The 24644-nt window shown below is 37.7% G+C and overlaps 1 protein-coding gene across 10 annotated transcripts in view; it reads left to right on the forward strand.

The window, feature by feature from the left end:
• The window catches only part of SDCCAG8 (SHH signaling and ciliogenesis regulator SDCCAG8), a 282699-nt gene that overhangs the window by 16716 nt on the left and 241339 nt on the right, over positions 1-24644 (forward strand). For 7 of the 10 annotated variants that reach the window (XM_068541678.1, XM_068541681.1, XM_068541684.1 and 4 more), the window contains exon 4: positions 6968-7081. In XM_068541678.1, coding sequence (XP_068397779.1) covers positions 6968-7081 — 114 coding nt within the window. Of the gene's footprint in view, positions 1-6216; positions 6358-6465; positions 6607-6967; positions 7082-24644 lie in introns of those variants that run through there. The other 3 variants (XM_068541686.1, XM_068541682.1, XM_068541687.1) reach the window with 3 other exon arrangements.

Raw genomic sequence — 24644 nt, forward strand, 5'->3', positions numbered from 1 at the left:
GTTCTGCAATTTTAGCTAGCTGTCCTCTTCTATGGTGGTTTCTTGAAGAGCTGTCCCTTTATCTCAGAATTACTGAATAGGATGTCACATTTTCAGATGGCTCAAATAGACAGTTCATCCCAGCCAATTATATTACTCCAGCATTTTTCCATTTGCCATATGCTTTTAACAACCACTTTCACTGTCCATCTTTAAAAAATGATATTCATGTCCCTGATTCTTATCTATTGGTGGAATTTATAGGATAAAGAAATACTATTACTACTATTACTATTAATACTATTAGCCACATTGTGATCTACCCTATGTTTTTTTTTTTTAAAGATTTATTGATTGATTGATTGTTATGTTGGGTCTTCGTTTCTGTGCGAGGGCTTTCTCTAGTTGCGGCAAGCGGGGGCCACTCTTCATCGCGGTGCGCGGGCCTCTCACTATCGTGGCCTCTCTTGTTGCGGAGCACAGGCTCCAGACGCGCAGGCTCAGTAGTTGTGGCTCACGGGCCTAGTTGCTCCGCAGCATGTGGGATCTTCCCAGACCAGGGCTCGAACCCGTGTCCCCTGCATTAGCAGGCAGATTCTCAACCACTGCGCCACCAGGGAAGCCCACTCTATGTTTTTTTAATTATTTTTTTATACAGCAGATTCTTATTAGTTATCTATTTTATACATATTAGTGTATATATGACTGTCCCAATCTCCCAATTCATCCCCCCCCTCCCCCCCCCACACTGGTGTCCGTAAGTTTGTTCTCTACATCTGTGTCTCTATTTCTGCCTTGCAAACCGGTTAATCTGTACCATTTTTCTAGATTCCACATATATGTGTTAATATACGATATTTGTTTTTCTCTTTCTGACTTACCTCACTCTGTATGACAGTCTCTAGGTCCATCCACGTCTCTACAAATGACCCAATTTCGTTCCATTATATGGCTAATATTCCATTGTATATATGTACCACATCTTCTTTATCCATTCGTCCGTTGATGGGCATTTAGGTTTCTTCCATGACCTGGCTATTATAAATAGTGCTACAATGAACATTGGGGTGTGTGTGTCTTTTTGAATTATGGTTTTCTCTGGGTATAGGCCCAGTAGTGGGATTGCTGGGTCATATGGTAATTCTATTTTTAGTTTTTTAAGGAACCTCCTTACTATTCTCCATAGTGGCTGTATCAATTTACATTCCCACCAACAGTGCAAGAGGGTTCCCTTTTCTCCACACCCTCTCCAGCATTTGTTGTTTGTAGATTTTCTGATGATGCCCATTCTAACTGGCGTGACATGATACCTCATTGTAGTTTTGATTTGCATTTCTCTAATAATTAGTGATGGTGAGCAGCTTTTCATATGCCTGTTGGCATTCTGTATACCTTCTTGGAAGAAATGTCTATTTAGGTCTTCTGACCATATTTTGATTGGGTTGTTTGTTTTTTTAATATTGAACTGCATGAGCTGTTTATATATTTTGGTGATTAATCCTTTGTCCGTTGATTCGTTTGCAAATATTTTCTCCCATTCTGAGGCTTGTCTTTTCGTCTTGTTTATAGTTTCCTTTGCTGTGCAAAAGATTTTAAGTTTCTTTAGGTCCCATTTGTTTATTTTTGTTTTTATTTCCATTACTCCAGGAGGTGGGTCAAAAAATATCTTGCTGTGATTTATGTCAAAGAGTGTTTTTCCTTTGTTTTCCTCTAAGAGTTTTATAGTATGCGGTCTTACATTTAGGTCTTTAATCCATTGTGAGTTTATTTTTGTGTATGGTGTTAGGGAGTGTTCTAATTTCATTCTTTTACATGTAGCTGTCCAGTTTTCCAAGCACCACTTATTGAAGAGGCTGTCTTTTCTCCATTGTATATCCTCGTCTCCTTTGTCATAGATTAGGTGACCATAGGTGCATAGGTTTATCTCTGGGCTTTCTATCCTGTTCCATTGATCTATATTTCTGTTTTTGTGCCAGTACCGTATTGTCTTGATTACTGTAGCTTTGTAGTGTAGTCTGAAATCAGGGAGTCTGATTCCTCCAGCTACGTTTTTTTCCCTTCAAGATTGCTTTAGCTATTTGGGGTCTTTGGTGTCTCCATACAAATTTTAAGATTTTTTGTTCTAGTTTTGTAAAAAATGCCATTGCTAATTTGATAGGGATTGCATTGAATCTGTAAATTGCTTTGGGTAGTATAGTCATTTTCACAATGTTGATTCTTCCAATCGAAGAACATGGTATATCTCTCCATCTGTTTGTATCATCTTTAATTTCTTTCAGCAGTGTCTTATAGTTTTCTGCATACAGGTCTTTTGTCTCCTTAGGTAGGTTTATTCCTAGGTATTTTATTCTTTTTGTTGCAATGGTGAATGCAATTGTTTCCTTAATTCTCTTTCTGATCTTTCGTTGTTAGTGTGTAGAAATGCAAGAGATCTGTGCATTAATTTTGTATCCTGCAACTTTACCAAATTCACTGATTAGCTCTAGTAGTTTTCTGGTGGTATTTTTAGGATTATCTATGTATAGTATCATGTCATCTGCAAACACTGACAGTTTTACTTCTTCTTTTCCAATTTGTATTCCTTTTATTTCTTTTTATTCTCTGATTGCCATGGCTAGGACTTCCAAAACTATCTTAAATAATAGTGGCAAGAGTGGACATCCTTGTCTTGTTCCTGATCTTAGAGGAAATGCTTTCAGTTTTTCACCATTGAGAATGATGTTTGCTGTGGGTTTGTCGTATATGGCCTTTATTATGTTGAGGTAGGTTCCCTCTATGCCCATTTTCTGGAGAGTTTTTATCATAAATGGGTGTTGAATTTTGTCATAAGCTTTTTCTGCATCTACTGAGATGATCATATGGTTTTTATTCTTCAGTTTGTTAATATGGTGTATCACATTGATTTGCATATATTGAAGAATCCTTGCATCCCTGGTATAAATCCCACTTGATCGTGGTGTATGATCCTTTTAATGTGTTGTTGGATTCTGTTTGCTAGTATTTTGTTGAGGATTTTTGCATCTATGTTCATCAGTGATATTGGTCTGTAATTTTCTTTTTTTGTAGTATCTTTGTCTGGTTTTGGTATCAGAGAGATGGTGGCCTTGTAGAATGAGTTTGGGAGTGTTCCTTCCTCTGCAATTTCCTGGAAGAGTTTGAGAAGGATGGGTGTTAGCTCTTCTCTAAATATATGATAGAATTTACCTGTGAAACCATCTGGTCCTGAACTTTTGTTTGTTGGAAGATTTTTAATCACAGTTTCAATTTCATTACTTGTGATTGGTCTGTTCATATTTTCTATTTCTTCCTGGTTCAGTTTCAGAAGGTTGTGCTTTTCTAAGAATTTGTCCATTTCTTCCAGGTTGTCCATTTTATTAGCATACAGTTGCTTGTACTAGTCTCTGATGATGCTTTGTATTTCTATGGTGTCTGTTGTAACTTCTTTTTCGTTTCTAATTTTATTGATCTGAGTCTTCTCCCTCTTTTTCTTGATGAGTCTGGCTAAAGATTCATCAATTTTGTATATCTTCTCATAGAACCAGCTATTAGTTTTATTGATCTTTGCTATAGTTTTCTTTGTTTCTATTTTATTTATTTGTGCTCTGATCTTTATGATTTGTTTCCTTCTACTAACTTTGGGTTTTGTTTGTTCTTCTTTCTCTAGTTCCTTTAGGTGTAAGGTTAGATTGTTTATTTGAGATTTTTCTTGTTTCTTGAGGTAAGATTGTATTGCTATAAACTTCCCTCTTAGAACTGCTTTTGCTGCATCCCATCAGTTTTGGATCATCGTGTTTTCATTGTCATGTATCTGTAGGTGTTTTTTAACTTCCTTTTTGATTTCATCAGTGATCTCTTGGTTATTTAGTAACATATGGTTTAGCCTCCATATGTTTGTGTTTTTTATGTTTTTTTCCCTGTAATTTATTTCTAATCTCATAGCATTGTGGTCGGAAAAGATGCTTGATATGATTTCAGTTTTCTTAAATTTACCAAGGCTTGATTTGTGACCCAAGATGTGATCTATCCTGGACAATGTTCCATATGCACTTGAGAAGAAAGTGTATACTTGTTTTTGGATGGAATGTCCTATAAATATCAATTAAATCTAACTGGTCTATTGTGTCATTTAAAGCTTGTGTTTCCTTATTAATTTTTTGTCTGGATTATTTGTCCATTGGTGTAAGTGAGATGTTAAAGTCCCCCAATGTTATTGTGTTACTGTGAATTACCTCTTTTATAGCTGTTAGCATTTGACTTATGTATTGAGGTGCTTCTATGTTGGATGCATATATATTTATAATTGTTATATCTTCTTCTTGGATTGATCCCTTGATCATTATGTAGTGTCCTTTCTTGTCTCTTGTAACATTCTTCATTTTAAAGTCTTTTGATCTCATACAAGTATGGCTACTCCAGCTTACTTTTGATTTCCATTTGCATGGAATATCTTTTTCCATCCCCTCACTTTCAGTCTGTATGTGTCCCTAGGTCTGAAGTGCATCTTTTGTAGACAGCATATATATGAGTCTTGTTTTTGTATCCATTCAGCCAATCTGTTGGTTTTGGTTGGAGCATTTAATCCACTCACATTTAAGATAATTATTGATATGTATGTTCATATTGCCATTTTCTTAATCGTTTTGGGTTTGTTTTGGTAGGTCCTTTTCTTCTCTTATGTTTCCCTCTTAGAGAAGTTCCTTTAGCATTTGTTGTAGAGCTGATCTGGTGGTGCTGAATTCTCTTAGCTTTTGCTTGTCTGTAAAGCTTTTGATTTCTCCATTGAATCTGAGTGAGATCCTTGCCAGGTAGAGTAACCTTGGTTGTAGTTTCTTCCCTTTAATCACTTTAAATATATCTTGCCACTCCTTTCTGGCTTGTAGAGTTTCTGTTGAGAAATCAGCTGTTAACCTTATGGGAGTTCCCTTGTATGTTTTTTTTTTCTTTTTTTGTTGGTTTTTTTGGCTGCATTGGGTCTTCATTGCTGCACACGGGCTTTCTGTAGTTGCGTTCAGCAGGGGCTACTCTTCGTTGTGCATGGGCTTCTCCTTGTGGTGGCTTCTCTTGTTGTGGAGCGCAGGCTCTAGGCATGTGGGCTTCAGTAGTTGTAGCATGAGGGCTCAGTAGTTGTGGCTTGAGGGCTTTAGAGTGCAGGCTCAGTAGTTGTGGTGCGCGGGCTTAGTTGCTCTGCAGCATGTTGGATCTGCCCAGACCAGGGCTTGAACCCATGTCGCCTGAATTAGCAGGCAGATTCTTAACCACTGTGCCACCAGGGAAGCCCCCCTTGTATGTTATTTGTCATTTTTCCCTTTTTGCTTTTAATAATTTTTGTTTGTCTTTAATTTTTGTCAATTTGGTTACTGTGTGTCTCAGTGTGTTTCTCCTTGTGTTTATCCTGCCTGGGACTCTCTGCACTTGCAGGACTTGGGTGGTTGTTTCCTTTTCCATGTTAGGGAAGTTTTCAACTATAATCTCTTCAAATATTTTCTCAGGTCCTTTCTCTCTCTCTTCTCCTCTGGAACCCCTATAACACAAATGTTGGTGCATTTAATGTTGTCCCAGAGGTCTCTTAGGCTGTCTTCATTTCTTTTTATTCTTTTTTCTTTATTCTGTTCCACGGCAGTGAATTCCATCATTGTCTTCCAGGTCACTTATCTGTTCTTCTGTCTCAGTTATCCTTCTATTGATTCCTTCTAGTGTGTTTTTCATTTCAGTTATTGTATTGTTCATCTCTGTTTTTTGTTGTTTAATTCTTCTAGATGTTTGTCCTTTAATTCTTATAGGTCTTCATTAAACATTTCTTGCATCTTCTTGATCTTTGCCTCCATTCTTTTTCTGATGTCCTGGATCACCTTCACTATTATTATTCTGAATTCTTTTTCTGGAAGGTTGCCTATTTCCAGTTCATTTGGTTGTTTTTCTGGGGTTTTATCTTGTTCCTTCATCTGGTACATAATCCTCTGCCTTTTCATTTTGTCTCTCTGTGAATGTGGTTTTCATTCCACAGGCTGCAGGATTGTAGTCCTTCTTGCTTCTGCTGTCTGCCCTCTGGTGGATGAGTCTATCTAAGAGGCTTGTGCAGGCTTCCTGATGGGAGGGACTGGTGGTGGGTGGAACTGGGTGTTGCTCTGGTGGGCAGAGCTCAGTAAAACTTTAATCCACTTGTCTGCTGATGGGTGGGGCTGAGTTCCCTCCCTGTTGGTTGTTTGGCCTGAGGTGACTCAGCAGTGGAGGCTACAGGCTCTTTGGTGGGGCTAATGGCAGACTCCAGGAGGGCTCACGCCAAGGAGTACTTCCCAGAACTTCTGCTGCCAGTGTCCTTGTCCCTTCAGTGAGCCACAGCCACCCCCGCCTCTGCAGGAGACCCTCCAACACTAGCAGGTAGGTCTGGTTCAGTCTCCTGTGGGGTCACTGCTCCTTCCCCCTGGGTCCTGATGTGCACACTACTTTGTGTGTGCCCTCCAAGAGTGTATTCTCTGTTTCCCCCAGTCCTGTCGAAGTCCTGCAATCAAATCCTGCTAGCCTTGAAAGTCTGATTCTCTGGGAATTCCTCCTCCTGTTGCTGGAACCCCAGGTTGGGAAGCCTGATGTGCGGCTCAGAACCTTCACTCCACTGGGTGGACTTCTGTGGTATAAGTGTTCTCCAGTTTGTGAGTCACCCACCCACGGTTATGGGATTTGATTTTATTGTGATTGCGCCCCTCCTACTGTCTCATTGCAGCTTCTCCTTTGTCTTTGGATGTGGGGTATCTTTTTTGGTGAGTTCCAGTGTCTTCCTTTTGATGATTTTTCAGCAGTTAGTTGTGATTCCAGTGCTCTTGCAAGAGAAAGTGAGCGCACGTCCTTCTACTCTGCCATCTTGAAGCAATCTCCCTAGTCTGTGTTTATACTGTGTTTATATGACATCAGTGCTAAATTGAGTGTGAAGATGGTATTAACTGATTCTTTGCTAAATCCAAACATGCTTCATTTGTTTTTGTTTTTGCCTTAGAAATCATCAGAATATGAGGAAACCGATATGCCTGCTCTACAGGATCTTGTTCCCATCATCAGTGACCAGTCTCAATACATTCATCATTTAGAGGCAGAAGTCAAGTTCTGCAAGGTAAGTTTCTCATTAAAAATTTAAGCCAACCTAAATTAAAGTTGATATTAATAATGCCTTGTATGAAAATTTGCTATTATTAGTCATGTTTATAGCAATACATTGACAGTTGCCATCTTTATATAATTGAAAAGACTGATGTGTAATAGGAGCTTCTCAGGCTTGGGAATGATACTCCTGACTATGCCATTTCTGAATACTTAATTTCCCAGTAGTCTATAACTATGTCTAATATTTTGATAATATTCTCTCATGTTTCAGAATTTTTCCTTTCCACCCTATTTACTTTAGCCCAGCTTATGGCAAATGCTTTGGAATAGTAATACCAATCATTCTCCCACACTTACCAACCTATTGAAATTGTTGTGCAGCAAGTAGGGATTCTAAGCGGTAGATTAAATCTACCCCATGTCAGTGTAAAGGTTCTTACCTTGACTTTAAATATGGATAGCTCATGGGGGTACTGATACTTACGATCAAGAAACCAGATGTGTCACCTATGGCATGTAACACTAGATGTTACATATTGCATGACTGTATGAACTTTAGTAATGTCATTAATGCCATTGGAGCCTTTCTGCCTTCCCAAAGTATGTTAGTGTTTTAGTTTTTTGGGTTTTTTTTAATATCAGTGCATCAGATCATGTGATATTTTTATAGGAGTTACTGATATCTTTTTTATCAGTATTATATGTATTATATTTTTAACATTTGGCTACTCTTCCAAGGTATAAGTCTGATAGGTAACTTAAGAAACCTTTAAACATTTAATGTCTTGAGTTTTCAAGGGAGTTTCCTGATCTTAGCATGTCATTTTCTCTTTGTTTTTGAGGATACAATCATTATTATACAAGTATTCTTGGATTACCAGAAAAGCTGAAATAATATCCTAGGACTCATTCCATTAATAAGCTTCTGTTAATCCCTAAAATGCTGTGGGTAAAACTTAAGAGATATTGTAGGGGAAATAAAACTTTAGCTCTGCTCTCTTAGTGTCTTTGGTTGGGCCTTAAAATTAAATTGACATAAGGCAGATTAGCAGGATAAAAGGATACCCATTTATTTAATGCAGGATTTATGTGACATGGGAGCCTTCATAAGGAAGTGAAGACCCGAAGAAGTGGTGAAACCTAAATGTTTTTATACTTGGTTGAACAAAGAGAGGCAGCTGTGGAAGTGTAACTAAAATATGTGAGGAGGTAAAGAAGATGAGTTCTTTTAACAAGGTCTGTTTGTACAGATTTCTCTCAGCCTCTACTTCTTGTCTCTGGTGATAAGAATGTTTTTTTCTTCCTGGTGTAGGGAGAGCATCTTTCACGTGAGAGTTTTATTCCTGCTTTCAGGAAGAAAAGGGGAGGTCACAGCACTCTTCTTCTACCTGCTGTTTTTCACGTGCCCTTAGCTCAAGATAATTCTTCCAAAGTGACATATTAGGGGATGGCAGATTCTGCCACTCTGCAATATACATCATAATAAACTTAACATCTAGTTGAGAGCACTGTTACCTATGAGGACCACAGCAGCCCTGTAGAAGATATAGTGTAGCCGTTTATTTTGTGGTATAAACTATAATTATAATGAGAGAAGAAGGTTACTAAAAGCTAGTGTCTTTGGGGATGTTTTTATGGGAGAGAATAATCTTAAGGCATAGGATCATTAGATCAGCAGAAGGGAGATGAACGAATTTCAAAGAGAAAACAACAACAATGAAGGAATATATTCAGGATGAATATGATTTATTTATGGGGGACATGAGGCATCTATTCTAAATTCTTACAATGGAGGATATCTCTTAGAAATAATTAAAATAATGCTGAACTGATAAAATGGAGGATTACAAAACCCTTGAAAGTCAGACAGAGTATAAATATGATACATTTTAACAAGCGAGTCCGATAAAGTAATGTTTAAGGGCCTAGAAATCTTATTATTTTGGTTAATTAATAGACTTTATTTTTTAGATCAGTTTTAGGTTTACAGAAAAGTTGAATGGAAAGTACATAGAGTTCCCATGTACTCCCATGTACTTTATAGCTCCCCAGCAGTTTCCCCTGTTATCTACATCATGCATCAGTGTAGTACAGTTGTTTGTTACAATTGATGAGCCAGTATTATTACATTATTATTTACTAAATTCCTCAGTTTACATTAGTGTTCACTCTTTGTATTTTATATTCTATAAGTTTTAAAAAACGTATAATGACATATACCCACCATTACAGTAGCATACAGAATAATTTCACTGCCTTAAATATCATCTGCACTCTGCTTATTTATCCCTTCCTACCTGCTAAACCCCTGGCAACCACTGATCTTTTTACTGTCTCCATAGTTTCGCCTTTTCCAGAATGTCATATAGTTGGAATCATACAGTTTTGTAGCCTTTTCAGGTTGGCTTCATTGAGTTCATAATATACATTTAAGTTTCCTGCATGTCTTTTCATGGCTTGATAGCTCATTTCTTTTTATCACTGAGTAATATTCAATTGTATGGATATAACATAGTTTGTTTATCCATTCACCCATTGAAGGAAATCTTGCTTGCTTCCAAGTTTTGGCAACTATGAATAAAGCTACTGTGAACATTTGTGTAGAGGTTTTGTGTGGGCATAAATTTTTTACTCATTTGGGTAAATACCACGAAGCACAATTGCTGGATTGCCTGGTAACAGTATGTTTAGTCTTATAAGAAACTGCCACCCTGTCTTCCACAGTGGCTGTGCCATTTTGTTTTCCTGCCAGCAAAGAATAAGAGTTCCTGATATTCCACATCATTGCCAGGATTTGGTGTTGTCAGTGTTTTGATTTCTAGTGTGTTAAAGATATGTGATGGTATCTTGTTGTTTTAATTTCAATTCCCTGATGACATACAGTGTTGAATATTTTTTTCATATGCTTATTTTCCATTTATATACTTTCTTTGATGAGGTATCTGTTCAGGTCTTTTGCCCATTTTTTTAATTGGGTTGTTCATTTTCTTATTGTTGAGTTTCAAAAGTTCTTTATATACTTTGGATACCAGTCATTTATCACATATGTCTTTTGCAATTCTTTTCTCTCAATTTTGGCTTGTCTTTTGATTTTCTTAACAGCGTCATAGAGCAGAAGTTTTTAATTTTAATCAAGTTCAACTTATCAATTTTTTTCCATGGAATTGTGCTTTTGGTGTTATATCTAAAAATATTGTGAAACCCAAGATCACTAATATTTTCTCTTATTCTTCTTCTAGCTGTTTGATTGTTTTGTGTTCTACATTTAGATCTATGCTCCATTTTGAGTTAATATTTGTGAAGGTATAAGATCTGTGTCTAGATATATTTAAATTTGTTTTTCCACGTAGATATCCATCTGTTTCAGCATCATTTTTTGAAAAGACTATCTACATTGAATTACCCTTATTCCATGTTAAAGATCAGTTAACTGTACTTGTGTAAGTCTATTTCTGGGCTCACCATTCTACGTCATTGATCTATTGGTCAGTTCTTTCACAAATACCATACTGTCTTTTTTTTTTTAATTTATTTATTTTTCCTTTATTTTTGGCTGCATTGGGTCTTCTTTGCTGCACATGGGCTTTCTCTAGTTGCGGCAAGCAGGGGCTACTCTTCTTTGAGGTGCACGGGCTTCTCATTGCAGTGGCTTCTCTTGTTGCAGAGCACAGGCTCTAGGCATGCAGGCTTCAGTAGTTGTAGCACACAGGCTCAGTAGTTGTGGCTCGCAAGCTGTAGAGTGCAGGCTGAGTAGTTGTGGCGAACTGGCTTAGTTGCTCTGTGGCATGTGGCATCCTCCCGGATCAGGGCTCGAACCCATGTCCCCTTCATTGGCAGGTGGATTATTAACCACTGCACCACCAGGGAAGTCCCACACTGTCTTGATTATTGGAGCTTTATAGTAAGTCTTGAGGTCTAGTAGTGTCAATCTTCCAGTTTTGTTCTTTTCCTTCAATATCATGTTGGCTGTTCTGGGTCTTTTGCCTCTTTATATAAACTCTAAAATCAGTTTGTAAATATCTACAAAGTAACATGCTGGAATTTTGATTGAGATTGTATTGAAATCTATCAAGTTAGGAGGAGGTGATATTTTGACAATATTGAATCTTCCTATCCATGTACATGGAATATCTCTCCATTTATTTAGATATTCCTTGATGTCTTCTTCAGAGTTTTACAGTTTTATTCTTATAGATCTTATACATATTTTGTACAGTTTATACCTGAGTATTTCATTTTTTTCAGTGTTAATGTAAATGGTATTGTGTTTTTAATTTCAAATATCAATTACTCATTACTAATATGTAAGAAAACAATTGGCTTTTGTATATTAACGTTGTAATCTGCAACCTTGCTATAATCACTTATTTTAGCAGGTTTTTTTTTGATACTTTGAGATTTTCTTCATAGACAATAATGTCATCTGTGACAAATACAGCTGTCTTTTTAAAAACTTTCTTCTTCTAAAGCTTTTATTTTCTTTTCTTGCCTTATTGTATTACCTAGGACTTCTAATATGATGTTGAATAGAAATGATGAGAGGTGACATCTTTGTCTTATTCTTGATCTTAGTAGGAAACCATCTATTGTCTCACCGTGAAGTACAGTGTTTGCTGGGGGTTATTTGTAGATGTTCTTTATTAAACTGAAGATGTATTTCCTTTATTCCTAGTTCACTGAGGTTTTTACCTTGAATGGCTCCTGGATATTGTTACTTGCCTTTTTTGCATCTATTGATATGATCATATGATTTTTTTTTCTAGCTTGTTGAATTATGTTATTTGATTTTGAAATATTGAGCCAGACTTGCATAGGTAGATTAAATTCCATTTGGTCCTGTTGTATAATTCTTTTTATACATGGTGGGATTTGATTCACTAATATTTTGATAAGGATTTTTGCATCTGTATTCATGAGATATTTTGATCTGTAGTTATTCATTCCTATAGTGTCTTCACCCGGTTTGGGTAGTAGGGTAATGCTGACTTCATAGAATAAGTTAGGAAGTATTTCCTCTGGTATTTTATAGAAGATATTTTACAGAATTGGTCTCATTTGTTCCTTAAATGTTTAACAGAATTCACCAGTGAACCAATGTTGGGCCTGGTGCTTTCTGTTTTTGTTTTTTTTTTTAACATATTTATTGCAGTATAATTGCTTTACAATGGTGTGTTAGTTTCTGCTTTATAACAAAGTGAATCAGTTATACGTATACATATGTTCCCATACCTCTTCTCTCTTGCATCTCCCTCCCTCCCACCCCGCTAGGTGGTCACAAAGCACAGAGCTGATCTCCCTGTGCTATGCGGTTGCTTCCCACTAGCTATCTATTTTACGTTTGGTAGTGTATATATGTCCATGCCACTCTCTCACTTTGTCACATCTTACCCTTCCCCCTCCCCGTATCCTCAAGTCCATTCTCTAGTAGGTCTGTGTCTTTATTCCCATCTTGCCACTAGGTTCTTCATGACCTTTTTTTTCTTTCCCTTAGATTCCGTATATATGTGTTAGCATACTGTATTTGTTTTTCTCTTTCTGACTTACTTCACTCTGGATGACAGACTCTAACTCCATCCACCTCATTACAAATACCTCCATTTCATTTCTTTTTATGGCTGAGTAATATTCCATTGTATATATGTGCCACATCTTCTTTATCCATTCATCTGTCGATGGACATTTAGGTTGCTTCCATGTCCTGGCTATTGTAAATAGAGCTGCAATGAACATTTTGGTACATGACTCTTTTTGAACTATGGTTTTCTCAGGGTATATGCCCAGTAGTGGGATTGCTGGGTCGTATGGTAGTTCTATTTGTAGTTTTTTAAGGAACCTCCATACTGTTCTCCATAGTGGCTGTATCAATTTACATTCCCACCAACAGTGCAAGAGTGTTCCCTTTCCTCCACACCCTCTCCAGCATTTATTGTTTCTAGATTTTTTGATGATGGCCATTCTGACCAGTGTGAGATGATATCTCATTGTAGTTTTGATTTGCATTTCTCTAATGATTAATGATGTTGAGCATTCTTTCATGTGTCTGTTGGCAATCTGTATATCTTCTTTGGAGAAATGTCTATTTAGGTCTTCTGCCCATTTTTGGATTGGGTTGTTCATTTTTTTGTTATTGAGCTGCATGAGCTGCTTGTAAATCTTGGAGATTAATCCTTTGTCATTTGCTTCATTTGCAAATATTTTCTCCCATTCTGATTGTTGTCGTTTGGTCTTGTTTATGGTTTCCTTTGCTGTGCAAAAGCTTTTAAGTTTCATTAGGTCCCATTTGATTATTTGTGTTCTTATTTCCATTTCTCTGGGAGCTGGGTCAAAAAGAATCTTGCTGTGATGTATGTCATAGAGTGTTCTGCCTATGTTTTCCTCTAAGAGTTTGATAGTGTCTGGCCTTACATTTAGGTCTTTAATCCATTTTGAGTTTATTTTTGTGTATGGTGTCAGGGAGTGTTCTAATTTCATACTTTTACATGTATCTGTCCAATTTTCCCAGCACCACTTATTGAAGAGGCTGTCTTTTCTCCACTGTATATGCTTGCCTCTTTTATCAAAGATAAAGTGACCATAGGTGCATGGGTTTATCTCTGGGCTTTCTATCCTGTTCCATTGATCTATATTTCTGTTTTTGTGCCAGTACCAAACTGTCTTGATTACTGTAGCTTTGTAATATAGTCTGAGGTCAGGGAGCCTGATTCCCCCAGCTCCATTTATCGTTCTCAAGATTGCTTTGGCTATTTGGGGTCTTTTGTGTTTCCATACAAATTGTGAAACTGTTTGTTCTAGTTCTGTGAAAAATGCCAGTGGTATTTTCATAGGGATTGCACTGAATCTGTAGATTGCTTTGGGTAGTAGAGTCATTTTCACAATGTTGATTCTTCCAATCCAGGAACATGGTATATCTCTCCATCTATTTGTATCATCTTTAATTTCTTTCATCAGTGTCTTATAATTTTCTGCATACAGGTCTTTTGTCTCCTTAGGTAGGTTTATTCCTAGATATTTTATTCTTTTTGTTGCAATGGTAAACGGGAGTGTTTTCTTAATTTCACTTTCAGAGTTTTCGTCATTAGTGTATAGGAATGCAAGAGATTTCTGTGCCTTAATTTTGTGTCCTGCTACTTTACCAAATTCATTGATTAGCTCTAGGAGTTTTCTGGTAGCATCTTTAGGATTCTCTACATGTAGTATCATGTCATCTGCAAACAGTGACAGCTTTACTTCTTCTTTTCCGATTTGGATTCCTTTTATTTCTTTTTCTTCTCTGATTGCTGTGGCTAACACTTCCAAAACTATGTTGAATAATAGTGGTGAGAGTGGGCAACCTTGTCTTGTTCCTGATCTTAGTGGAAATGGTTTCAGTTTTTCACCATTGAGGACAATGTTGGCTGTGGGTTTGTCATATATGGCCTTTATTATGTTGAGGAAAGTTCCCTCTATGCCTACTTTCTGCAGGGCTTTTATCATAAATGGGTGTTGAATTTTTTCGAAAGCTTTCTCTGCATCTATTGAGATGATCATATGGTTTTTCTCCTTCAATTTGTTAATATGGTGTATCACGTTGATTGATTTGTGTATATTGAAGAATCCTTGCATTCCTGGGATAAACCCCACTTGATCATGGTGTATGATCCTTTTAATGTGCTGTTGGATTCTGTTTGCTAGTATTTTGTTGAGGATTTTTGCATCTATGTTCATCAGTGATATTGGCCTGTGGTTTTCTTTCTTTGTGACATCTTTGTCTGGTTTTGGTATCAGGGTGATGGTGGCCTCGTAGAATGAGTTTGGGAGTGTTCCTCCCTCTGCAATATTTTGGAAGAGTTTGAGAAGGATAGGTGTTAGCTCTTCTCTAAATGTTTGATAGAATTCACCTGTGAAGCCATCTGGTCCTGGGCTTTTGTTTGTTGGAAGATTTTTAATCACAGTTTCAATTTCAGTGCTTGTGATTGGTCTGTTCATATTTTCTGTTTCTTCCTGGTTCAGTCTCGGCAGGTTGTGCATTTCTAAGAATTTGTCCATTTCTTCCAGGTTGTCCATTTTATTGGCATAGAGTTGCTTGTAGTAATCTCTCATGATCGTTTGTATTTCTGCAGTGTCAGTGGTTACTTCTCCTTTTTCATTTCTAATTCTATTGATTTGAGTCTTCTCCCTTTTTTCTTGATGAGTCTGGCTAATGGTTTATCAATTTTGTTTATCTTCTCAAAGAACCAGCTTTTATTAGTTTCATTGATTTTTGCTATAGTTTCCTTCATTTCTTTTTCATTTACTTCTGATCTGATCTTTATGATTTCTTTCCTTCTGCTAGCTTTGGGGTTTTTTTGTTCTTCTTTCTCTAATTGCTTTAGGTGCAAGGTTAGGTTGTTTATTCGAGATGTTTCCTGTTTCTTGAGGTAGGCTTGTATTGCTATAAACTTCCCTCTTAGAACTGCTTTTGCTGCGTCCCATAGGTTTTGGATCGTCGTGTCTCCATTGTCATTTGTTTCTAGGTATTTTTTGATTTCCCCTTTAATTTCATCAGTGATCACTTCGTTATTAATTAGTGTATTGTGTAGCCTCCATGTGTTTGTATTTTTTACAGATCTTTTCCTGTAATTGATATCTAGTCTCACAGCGTTGTGGTCGGAAAAGATACTTGATACGATTTCAATTTTCTTAAATTTACCAAGGCTTGATTTGTGACCCAAGATATGATCTATCCTGGAGAATGTTCCATGAGCACTTGAGAAAAATGTGTATTCTGTTGTTTTTGGGTGGAATGTCCTATAAATATCAATTAAGTCCATCTTGTTTAATGTATCATTTAAAGCTTGTGTTTCCTTATTTATTTTCATTTTGGATGATCTGCCCATTGGTGAAAGTGGGGTGTTAAAGTCCCCTACTATGATTGTGTTGCTGTCGATTTCCCCTTTTATGGCTGTTAGTATTTGCCTTATGTATTGAGGTGCTCCTATGTTGGGTGCTTAAATATTTACAATTGTTATATCTTCTTCTTGAATCGATCCCTTGATCATTATATAGCGTCCTTCTTTGTCTCTTGTAATAGTCTTTATTTTAAAGTCTATTTTTTCTGATATGAGAATTGCTACTCCAGCTTTCTTTTGATTTCTATTTGCATGGAATATCTTTTTCCGTCCCCTCACTTTCAGTGTGTATGTGTCCCTAGGTCTGAAGTGTGTCTCTTGTAGACAGCATATATACGGATCTTGTTTTTGTATATATTCAGGCAGTCTGTGTCTTTTGGTGGGAGCATTTAATCCATTTACATTCAAGGTAATTATCGATATGTATGTTCCTATTCCCATTTTCTTAAATGTTTTAGATTTGTTATTGTAGGTGTTTTCCTTCTCTTGTGTTTCTTGCCTAGAAAAGTTCCTTTAGCATTTGTTGTAAAGCTGGTTGGTGGTGCTGAACTCTCTCAGCTTTTGCTTGTCTGTAAAGGTTTTAATTTCTCCATCAAATCTGAATGAGATCCTTGCTGGATAGAGTAATCTTGGTTGTAGGTTTTTCTCCTTCATCACTTTAAATATGTCCCATCACTTGCTTCTGGCTTGCAGAGTTTCTGCTGAAAGATCAGCTGTTAACCTTATGGGGATTCCCTTGTGTGTTATTTGTTCTTTTTCCCTTGCTGCTTTTAATATGTTTTCTTTATATTTAATTTTTGCTAGTTTGATTAATATGTGTCTTGGCGTGTTTCTCCTTGGGTTTATCCTGTGTGGGACTCTCTGTGGTTCCAGGACTTAATTAACTATTTCCTTTCCCATATTAGGGAAGTTTTCAACTATAATCTTTTCAAATATTTTCTCAGTCCCTTTCTTTTTCTCTTCTTCTTCCGGGACCCCTATAATTCGAATGTTGGTGTGTTTAATGTTGTCCCACAGGTCTCTGAGACTGTCCTCAGTTCTTTTCATTCTTTTTTCTTTATTCTGCTCTGCAGTAGTTATTTCCACTATTTTATCTTCCAGGTCACTTATCCGTTCTTCTGCCTCAGTTATTCTGCTATTGCTCCCTTCTAGAGTATTTTAAACTTCATTTATTGTGTTTTTCATCGTTGCTTGGTTCCTCTTTAGTTCTTCTAGGTCCTTGTTAAATGTTTCTTGCATTTTGTCTATTCTATTTCCAAGATTTTGGATCATCTTTACTATCATTATTCTGAATGCTTTTTCAGGTAGACTGCCTATTTCCTCTTCATTTGTTAGGTCTGGTGTGTTTTTACCTTTCTCCTTCATCTGCTGTGTGTTTTTCTGTCTTCTCATTTTGCTTATCTTACTGTGTTTGGGGTCTCCTTTTTGCAGGCTGCAGGTTCATAGTTTCTGTTGTTTTTAGTATCTGTCCCCAGTGGCTAAGTTTGGTTCAATGGGTTGTGTAGGCTTCCTGGTGGAGGGGACTAGTGCCTGTGTTCTGGTGGATGAGGTTGGATCTTGTCTTTCTGGTGGGCATGTCCACATCTGGTGGTGTGTTTTGGGGTGTCTGTGGCCTTATTATGATTTTAGGCAGCCTCTCTGCTAATGGATGGGGCTGTGTTCCTGTCTTGCTAGTTGTTTGGCATAGGGTGTCCAGCACTGTAGCTTGCTGGTCGTTGAGTGAAGCTGGGTCTTGATGTTGAGATGGAGATCTCTGAGAGATTTTCGCCGTTTGGTATTACGTGGAGCTGGGAGGTCTCTTGTGGACCAGTGTCCTGAAGTTGGCTCTCCCACCTCAGAGGCACAGCCCTGATGCCTGGCTGGAGCACCAAGAGCCTTTCATCCACATGGCTCAGAATAAAAGGGAGAAAAAATAGAAAGAATAAAAAGAAAGAGGGTGAAATAAAATAAAGTTATTAAAATAAAAAAATAAATAATAATTATTAAGAAAAAAAAATTTTTTTAAGTTAAAAAAAAAGAACAAACAAAAAATGGACGGGCAGAACCCTAGGACAAATGGTGAAAGCAAAGCTATACAGACAAAATCTCACACAGAAGCATACACATACACACTCACAAAAAGAGGAAAAGGGAAACAATAATATATCTTGCTCTCAAAGTCCACCTCCTCAATTTGGGATGATTTGTTGTCTATTCAGGTATTCCACAGATGCAGGTACATCAAGTTGTTTGTGGAGCTTTAATCCTCTGCTTCTGAGGCTGCTGGGAGAAATTTCCCTTTCTCTTCTTTGTTCGGACAGCTCCTGGGTTTCAGCTTTGCATTTGGACCTGCCTTTGTGTGTAGGTCGCCTGAGGGCCTCTGTTCTTCGCTCAGATGGAATGGGGTTAAAGGAGCAGCTGCTTCTGGGGCTCTGGCTCACTCAGGCCGGGGGGAGGGAAGGGTACAGATGCGGGGCGAGCCTGCGGCGGCAGAGGCATGCGTGACTTTGCAGCAGCCTGAGGAGTGCCGTGTGTTCTCCCGGGGAAGTTGTCCCTGGATCACGGGAGCCTGGAAGCGGCAGGCTGCACAGTCTCCTGGGAGGGGCTGTGTGGATAGTGACCTGTGCTTGCACACAGGCTTCTCGGTGGCGGCAGCAGCAGCCTTAGCGTTTCATGCCCGTCTCTGGGGTCCGCGCTGAAAGCCGCAGCTCGCGCCCGTCTCTGGAGCTCGTTTAGGCGGCAATCTGAATCTCCTCTCCTCGTGCACCAGGAAACAAAGAGGCAAGAAAAAGTCTCTTGCCTGTTCAGCAGCTCCAGACCTTTTCCCGGACTCCCTCCCAGCTAGCCGTGGTGCGCTAACCCCTTCAGGCTGTGTTCACGCCGCCAACCCCAGTCCTCTCCCTGCAATCAGACCAAAGCCCCGAGCCTCAGTTCCCAGCCCCCGCCCGCCCCAGCGGGTGAGCAGACAAGACTCTCGGGCTGGTGAGTGCTACTCGGAACCGATCTCTGTGCGGGAATCTCTCCGCTTTGCCCTCCGCACCCCTGTTGCTGCGCTCTCCTCGTGGCTCCGAAGCTTCCCCCCTCTGCCACCCACAGTCTCCGCTGTGAAGGGGCTCCCTAGTGTGTGGAAACCTTTCCTCCTTCACAGCTCCCTCCCACTGGTGCAGGTCCTGTCCCTATTCTTTTGTCTCTGTTGTTTCTTTTTTCTTTTGCCCTACCCAGGTACGTGGGGAGTTTCTTGCCTTTTGGGAGGTCTGACGTCTTCTGCCAGCATTCAGTGGGTGTTCTATAGGAGCAGTTCCACGTGTAGATGTATTTCTGATGTATTTGTGGGGAGGAAGGTGATCTCCGCGTCTTACTCTTCCGCCATCTTCCCCTCTCTCCTGATTTCTGTTTTGAAAGATTATTAATTATTTATTCAATTTCTTTAATAGATGTAGGCCTATTCAGATTAACTGTTTCTCCTTTTGCGAGTTTTGGTAGATTGTGTCTTTCAAGGGATTGGTTCATTTTCTCCAGGTTATCAAATTATGGATATACAGTTGTTCATAGTGTTCCTTTATTATTCTTTTAATGTCCATAGGATCTGTAGTGGTATCGTTTCTGATATTAGTAATCTGTGTCTTCTCTCTTTTTTTCTTAGTTAGCCTGGCTAGAGTCTAATCAATTTCATTGATCATTTCAATGACCAAGCTTTTGGCTTTGTTGATTTTCTCTGTTGATTTCCTGTTTTTAATTTCATTTATTTCTACCCTAAGTTTTGTTATCTTTTCTTCTGCTTACTGTGGATTTAATTTGGGTTTTTTTGTTTTTGTTTGTTCGTTTTAGTTTCCTGAGAGTATTGATTTGAAATCTTTATTCTTTTCTAATATTTTTCCCTGATTTAGTTGCATCTCACAAATTTTGATTTGTATTTTCATTTTTGTTTAGTTCAAAATATTTTCAGTTTATTTCTTGAGACTTTGTCCTTGACCCGTATATATTTAGAAGAGTGTTGTTTAACCACCACATATATTGTGAGTGTTCCAGCTGTCTTTCTGTTATTGATTTCTAGTTTAATTCCATTATGGTCTGATAACATACTTTTTGTGATTTCTATTCTTTTTAATTTGTTAACATATGGTTTTAGGCCACAGAATATGGTATGTCTTGGTGAATGTTCTGTGTTAGCTTGAGAAGAATGTGTATTTTGTTGTTGTTGGATGAAGTAGTATATAAATGTCAGTTAGATCCAGTTGATTAATGGTGCCGTTCAATTCAACTATGTCCATACTGATATTTTGCCAGTCTGCCAGATCTGTCAATTACTGATAGAGGGATATTGAAATCTCCAACTGAAATAGTAGAGACATCTGTTTCTCCTTACAGTTCTATCAGTTTTTGCCTTATGTATTTTGATGCTCTGTTGTTAGGCACACACACATTAGGATTATTACGACTTCTTGGAAAATTGACCTGTTTATCAATATGTCATGCCTCTTTATTATCCCTTATATTTTTTTCCTTAGTATGAAGTCTGCTTTGTCTGAAATTAATACAGCTACTCCAGCTTTCTTTTGATTTATGTTAGCATAGTATGTCTTTCTCCATCCCTTTACTTTTAAAGTATCTGTGTCTTTAGATTTAAAGTAGGCATCTTGTAGACAACATGTACTTGGGTCTTATTTTTTCTGACAGTCTGTCTTTTCATTGGTATAGTCAGATCATGGATGTTTAATGTGATTATTGATATAGTTGGATATCTATCATACCTACCATATTTGTTACTGTTTTCTATTCATTGCCCTTGTTCTTTATTTCTTTTTTTTTGTCCTCCACTAGTATTTTCTGCCATCTCTGGTTTTGAGTGACCATGTTATATGATTGCATTTTTCTCCTCTCTTAGCATATCAATTGAACTTCTTTTTTTTTTCTTTAACTTTTATAAGTGGTTGTCCTTGAGTTTGCAGTTACATTTACCACTAATCTAAGTCTACTTTTAATGAGCACTTCAGGTGTTGGGAAAGTTCCTTATAACAGTGTTCCCAGTTCCTCCCTCCTGACCCTTATGCATTGCTGTCATTCATTTCAATTATCCATAAGCGATGATCACTACATACACTATTGCTAATATGATACTGAACAAACTGTTACCTGTTAGATCAATTAACATTAAGAAAAATAAAAGATTTTACTTTATCTCTATATATGCCTTCTCGAATGCTCTTTCTTTCTTTATGTAGATCTGAGTTTATAACTTAAATAAATTTCCTACTTTCTGAAGAACTTCTTGTAACATTTCTTGCAAGGCAGGTCTAACAGAGACAAACTTCCTAATTTTTGGTTATCTGAGAAAGTCTTTATGTTTCCCTCACTTTTGAAGGTTGGTATCACTGAATACAGAATTCTAGGTTGGTGGGGTTTTTATCTTTCAAAACTTTAAATATTCCACTGCACTCTATCCATGCTTGCATAGTTTCTGAAGAGTAGCTGATATAATTCTCATCATTGCTTCTTGATAGGTAAGGGTATTTTTTTTCTCTGACTTCTTTAAAGAATTTCTCTTTGTCTTTGATTTTCTGCAGTTTGAATATGCTATGCCTGGGTGTGGATTTTTTAGTTTTATCTTGCTCAGTGTTAGCTTGCTGAGTGTTAGCTTGCTGAGCTTCTTGGATCTGTGGTTTGGTGCTTATAATTAAGTTTGGGAAATTCTCAGTCATTATTGCTTCACATATTTCTTCTCCTTTTATCATTATTCCACAATTCTTGGATATTCTCTTCTGTCTTTTTCATTCTTTTTCTTCTTTGCATTTCAGTTTGAGAAGTTTCTGTTGACGGTTCTTCAAGCTCACTGATTCTTTCCTTGGTTGTGTCCAGTCTAGGGGCTTCCCTGGCGGTCCAGTGATTAAGACTCCGTGCTTCCACTGCAGGGGGTGCAAGTTCGATCCCTGGTTGGGGAACTAAGATCCTTCATGCCACGTGGCATGACCAAAAAAGTAGGGGAAAAAAAAAAAAGTTTGTGTGCAGTCTATTAATGAGCCCATCAAAGGCAATCTTCATTTGATTTCCAACATTTTGATTTTTTTCGTAGTTTCCATTACCCATCTGTTCTTGCATGTAGACAACTTTTTCCATTTGACCCTTTAGCATGTTAATCATAATTATTTTAAACTCTCCATCTGATAATTCCAACATCTCTGCTATATCCAAGTCTGGTTCTATGCTTGCTTAGTCTCTTGCATCTGTGTTTTAAGTCTTTTAGTATGCCTTATTTTTTGTTGAATGCTGGACATGATCTACTGAGTAAAAGGAACTGAGGGAAATATGCATTTAGTGTGAGGTTTTTTGTTTGTTGTAGGAGTTAGACTGTGTTTACTGTTTGCTGTTAGTATAGGTGTCAGAGGCTAAAATTTCCTCTGGTGTCCTGGTTTTTATCTCTGCTGTTGTCTTTGGGCTTCGCTCGAGAATCCTTCTTCTTCTTTTTTTTTTTTAAACATCTTTATTGAAGTATAATTGCCTTACAATGGTGTGTTAGCTTCTGCTTTATAACAAAGTGAATCAGTTATACATATACAATATGTTCCCATATCTCTTCCCTCTTGCATCTCCCTCCCTCCCACCCTCCCCATCCCACCCCTCTAGGTGGTCACAAAGCACCGAGCTGATCTCCCTGTGCTATGCGGCTGCTTCCCACTAGCTATCTATTTTACATTTGGTAGTGTATATATGTCCATGACACTCTCTCACCCTGTCACATCTCACCCCACCCCCTCCCCATATCCTCCATTCTCTAGTAGGTCTGTGTCTTTATTCCCGACTTGCCACTAGGTTCTTCATGGCCTTTTTTTTTTTTCCTTAGATTCCGTATATATGTGTTAGCATACTGTATTTGTTTTTCTCTTTCTGACTTACTTCACTCTGTATGACAGACTCTAACTCCATCCACCTCATTACAAATACCTCCATTTCATTTCTTTTTATGGCTGAGTAATATTCCATTGTATATATGTGCCACATCTTCTTTATCCATTCATCTGTCGATGGACATTTAGGTTGCTTCCATGTCCTGGCTATTGTAAATAGAGCTGCAATGAACATTTTGGTACATGACTCTTTTTGAACTATGGTTTTCTCAGGGTATATGCCCAGTAGTGGGATTGCTGGGTCGTATGGTAGTTCTATTTGTAGTTTTTTAAGGAACCTCCATACTGTTCTCCATAGTGGCTGTATCAATTTACATTCCCACCAACAGTGCAAGAGTGTTCCCTTTCCTCCACACCCTCTCCAGCATTTATTGTTTCTAGATTTTTTGATGATGGCCATTCTGACCAGTGTGAGATGATATCTCATTGTAGTTTTGATTTGCATTTCTCTAATGATTAATGATGTTGAGCATTCTTTCATGTGTCTGTTGGCAATCTGTATATCTTCTTTGGAGAAATGTCTATTTAGGTCTTCTGCCCATTTTTGGATTGGGTTGTTCATTTTTTTGTTATTGAGCTGCATGAGCTGCTTGTAAATCTTGGAGATTAATCCTTTGTCATTTGCTTCATTTGCAAATATTTTCTCCCATTCTGATTGTTGTCGTTTGGTCTTGTTTATGGTTTCCTTTGCTGTGCAAAAGCTTTTAAGTTTCATTAGGTCCCATTTGATTATTTGTGTTCTTATTTCCATTTCTCTGGGAGCTGGGTCAAAAAGAATCTTGCTGTGATGTATGTCATAGAGTGTTCTGCCTATGTTTTCCTCTAAGAGTTTGATAGTGTCTGGCCTTACATTTAGGTCTTTAATCCATTTTGAGTTTATTTTTGTGTATGGTGTCAGGGAGTGTTCTAATTTCATACTTTTACATGTATCTGTCCAATTTTCCCAGCACCACTTATTGAAGAGGCTGTCTTTTCTCCACTGTATATGCTTGCCTCTTTTATCAAAGATAAAGTGACCATAGGTGCATGGGTTTATCTCTGGGCTTTCTATCCTGTTCCATTGATCTATATTTCTGTTTTTGTGCCAGTACCAAACTGTCTTGATTACTGTAGCTTTGTAATATAGTCTGAGGTCAGGGAGCCTGATTCCCCCAGCTCCATTTATCGTTCTCAAGATTGCTTTGGCTATTTGGGGTCTTTTGTGTTTCCATACAAATTGTGAAACTGTTTGTTCTAGTTCTGTGAAAAATGCCAGTGGTATTTTCATAGGGATTGCACTGAATCTGTAGATTGCTTTGGGTAGTAGAGTCATTTTCACAATGTTGATTCTTCCAATCCAGGAACATGGTATATCTCTCCATCTATTTGTATCATCTTTAATTTCTTTCATCAGTGTCTTATAATTTTCTGCATACAGGTCTTTTGTCTCCTTAGGTAGGTTTATTCCTAGATATTTTATTCTTTTTGTTGCAATGGTAAACGGGAGTGTTTTCTTAATTTCACTTTCAGAGTTTTCGTCATTAGTGTATAGGAATGCAAGAGATTTCTGTGCCTTAATTTTGTGTCCTGCTACTTTACCAAATTCATTGATTAGCTCTAGGAGTTTTCTGGTAGCATCTTTAGGATTCTCTACATGTAGTATCATGTCATCTGCAAACAGTGACAGCTTTACTTCTTCTTTTCCGATTTGGATTCCTTTTATTTCTTTTTCTTCTCTGATTGCTGTGGCTAACACTTCCAAAACTATGTTGAATAATAGTGGTGAGAGTGGGCAACCTTGTCTTGTTCCTGATCTTAGTGGAAATGGTTTCAGTTTTTCACCATT

Source organism: Eschrichtius robustus, chromosome 3, assembly GCF_028021215.1.
Source record: "Eschrichtius robustus isolate mEscRob2 chromosome 3, mEscRob2.pri, whole genome shotgun sequence".
NCBI lineage: Eukaryota > Metazoa > Chordata > Mammalia > Artiodactyla > Eschrichtiidae > Eschrichtius > Eschrichtius robustus.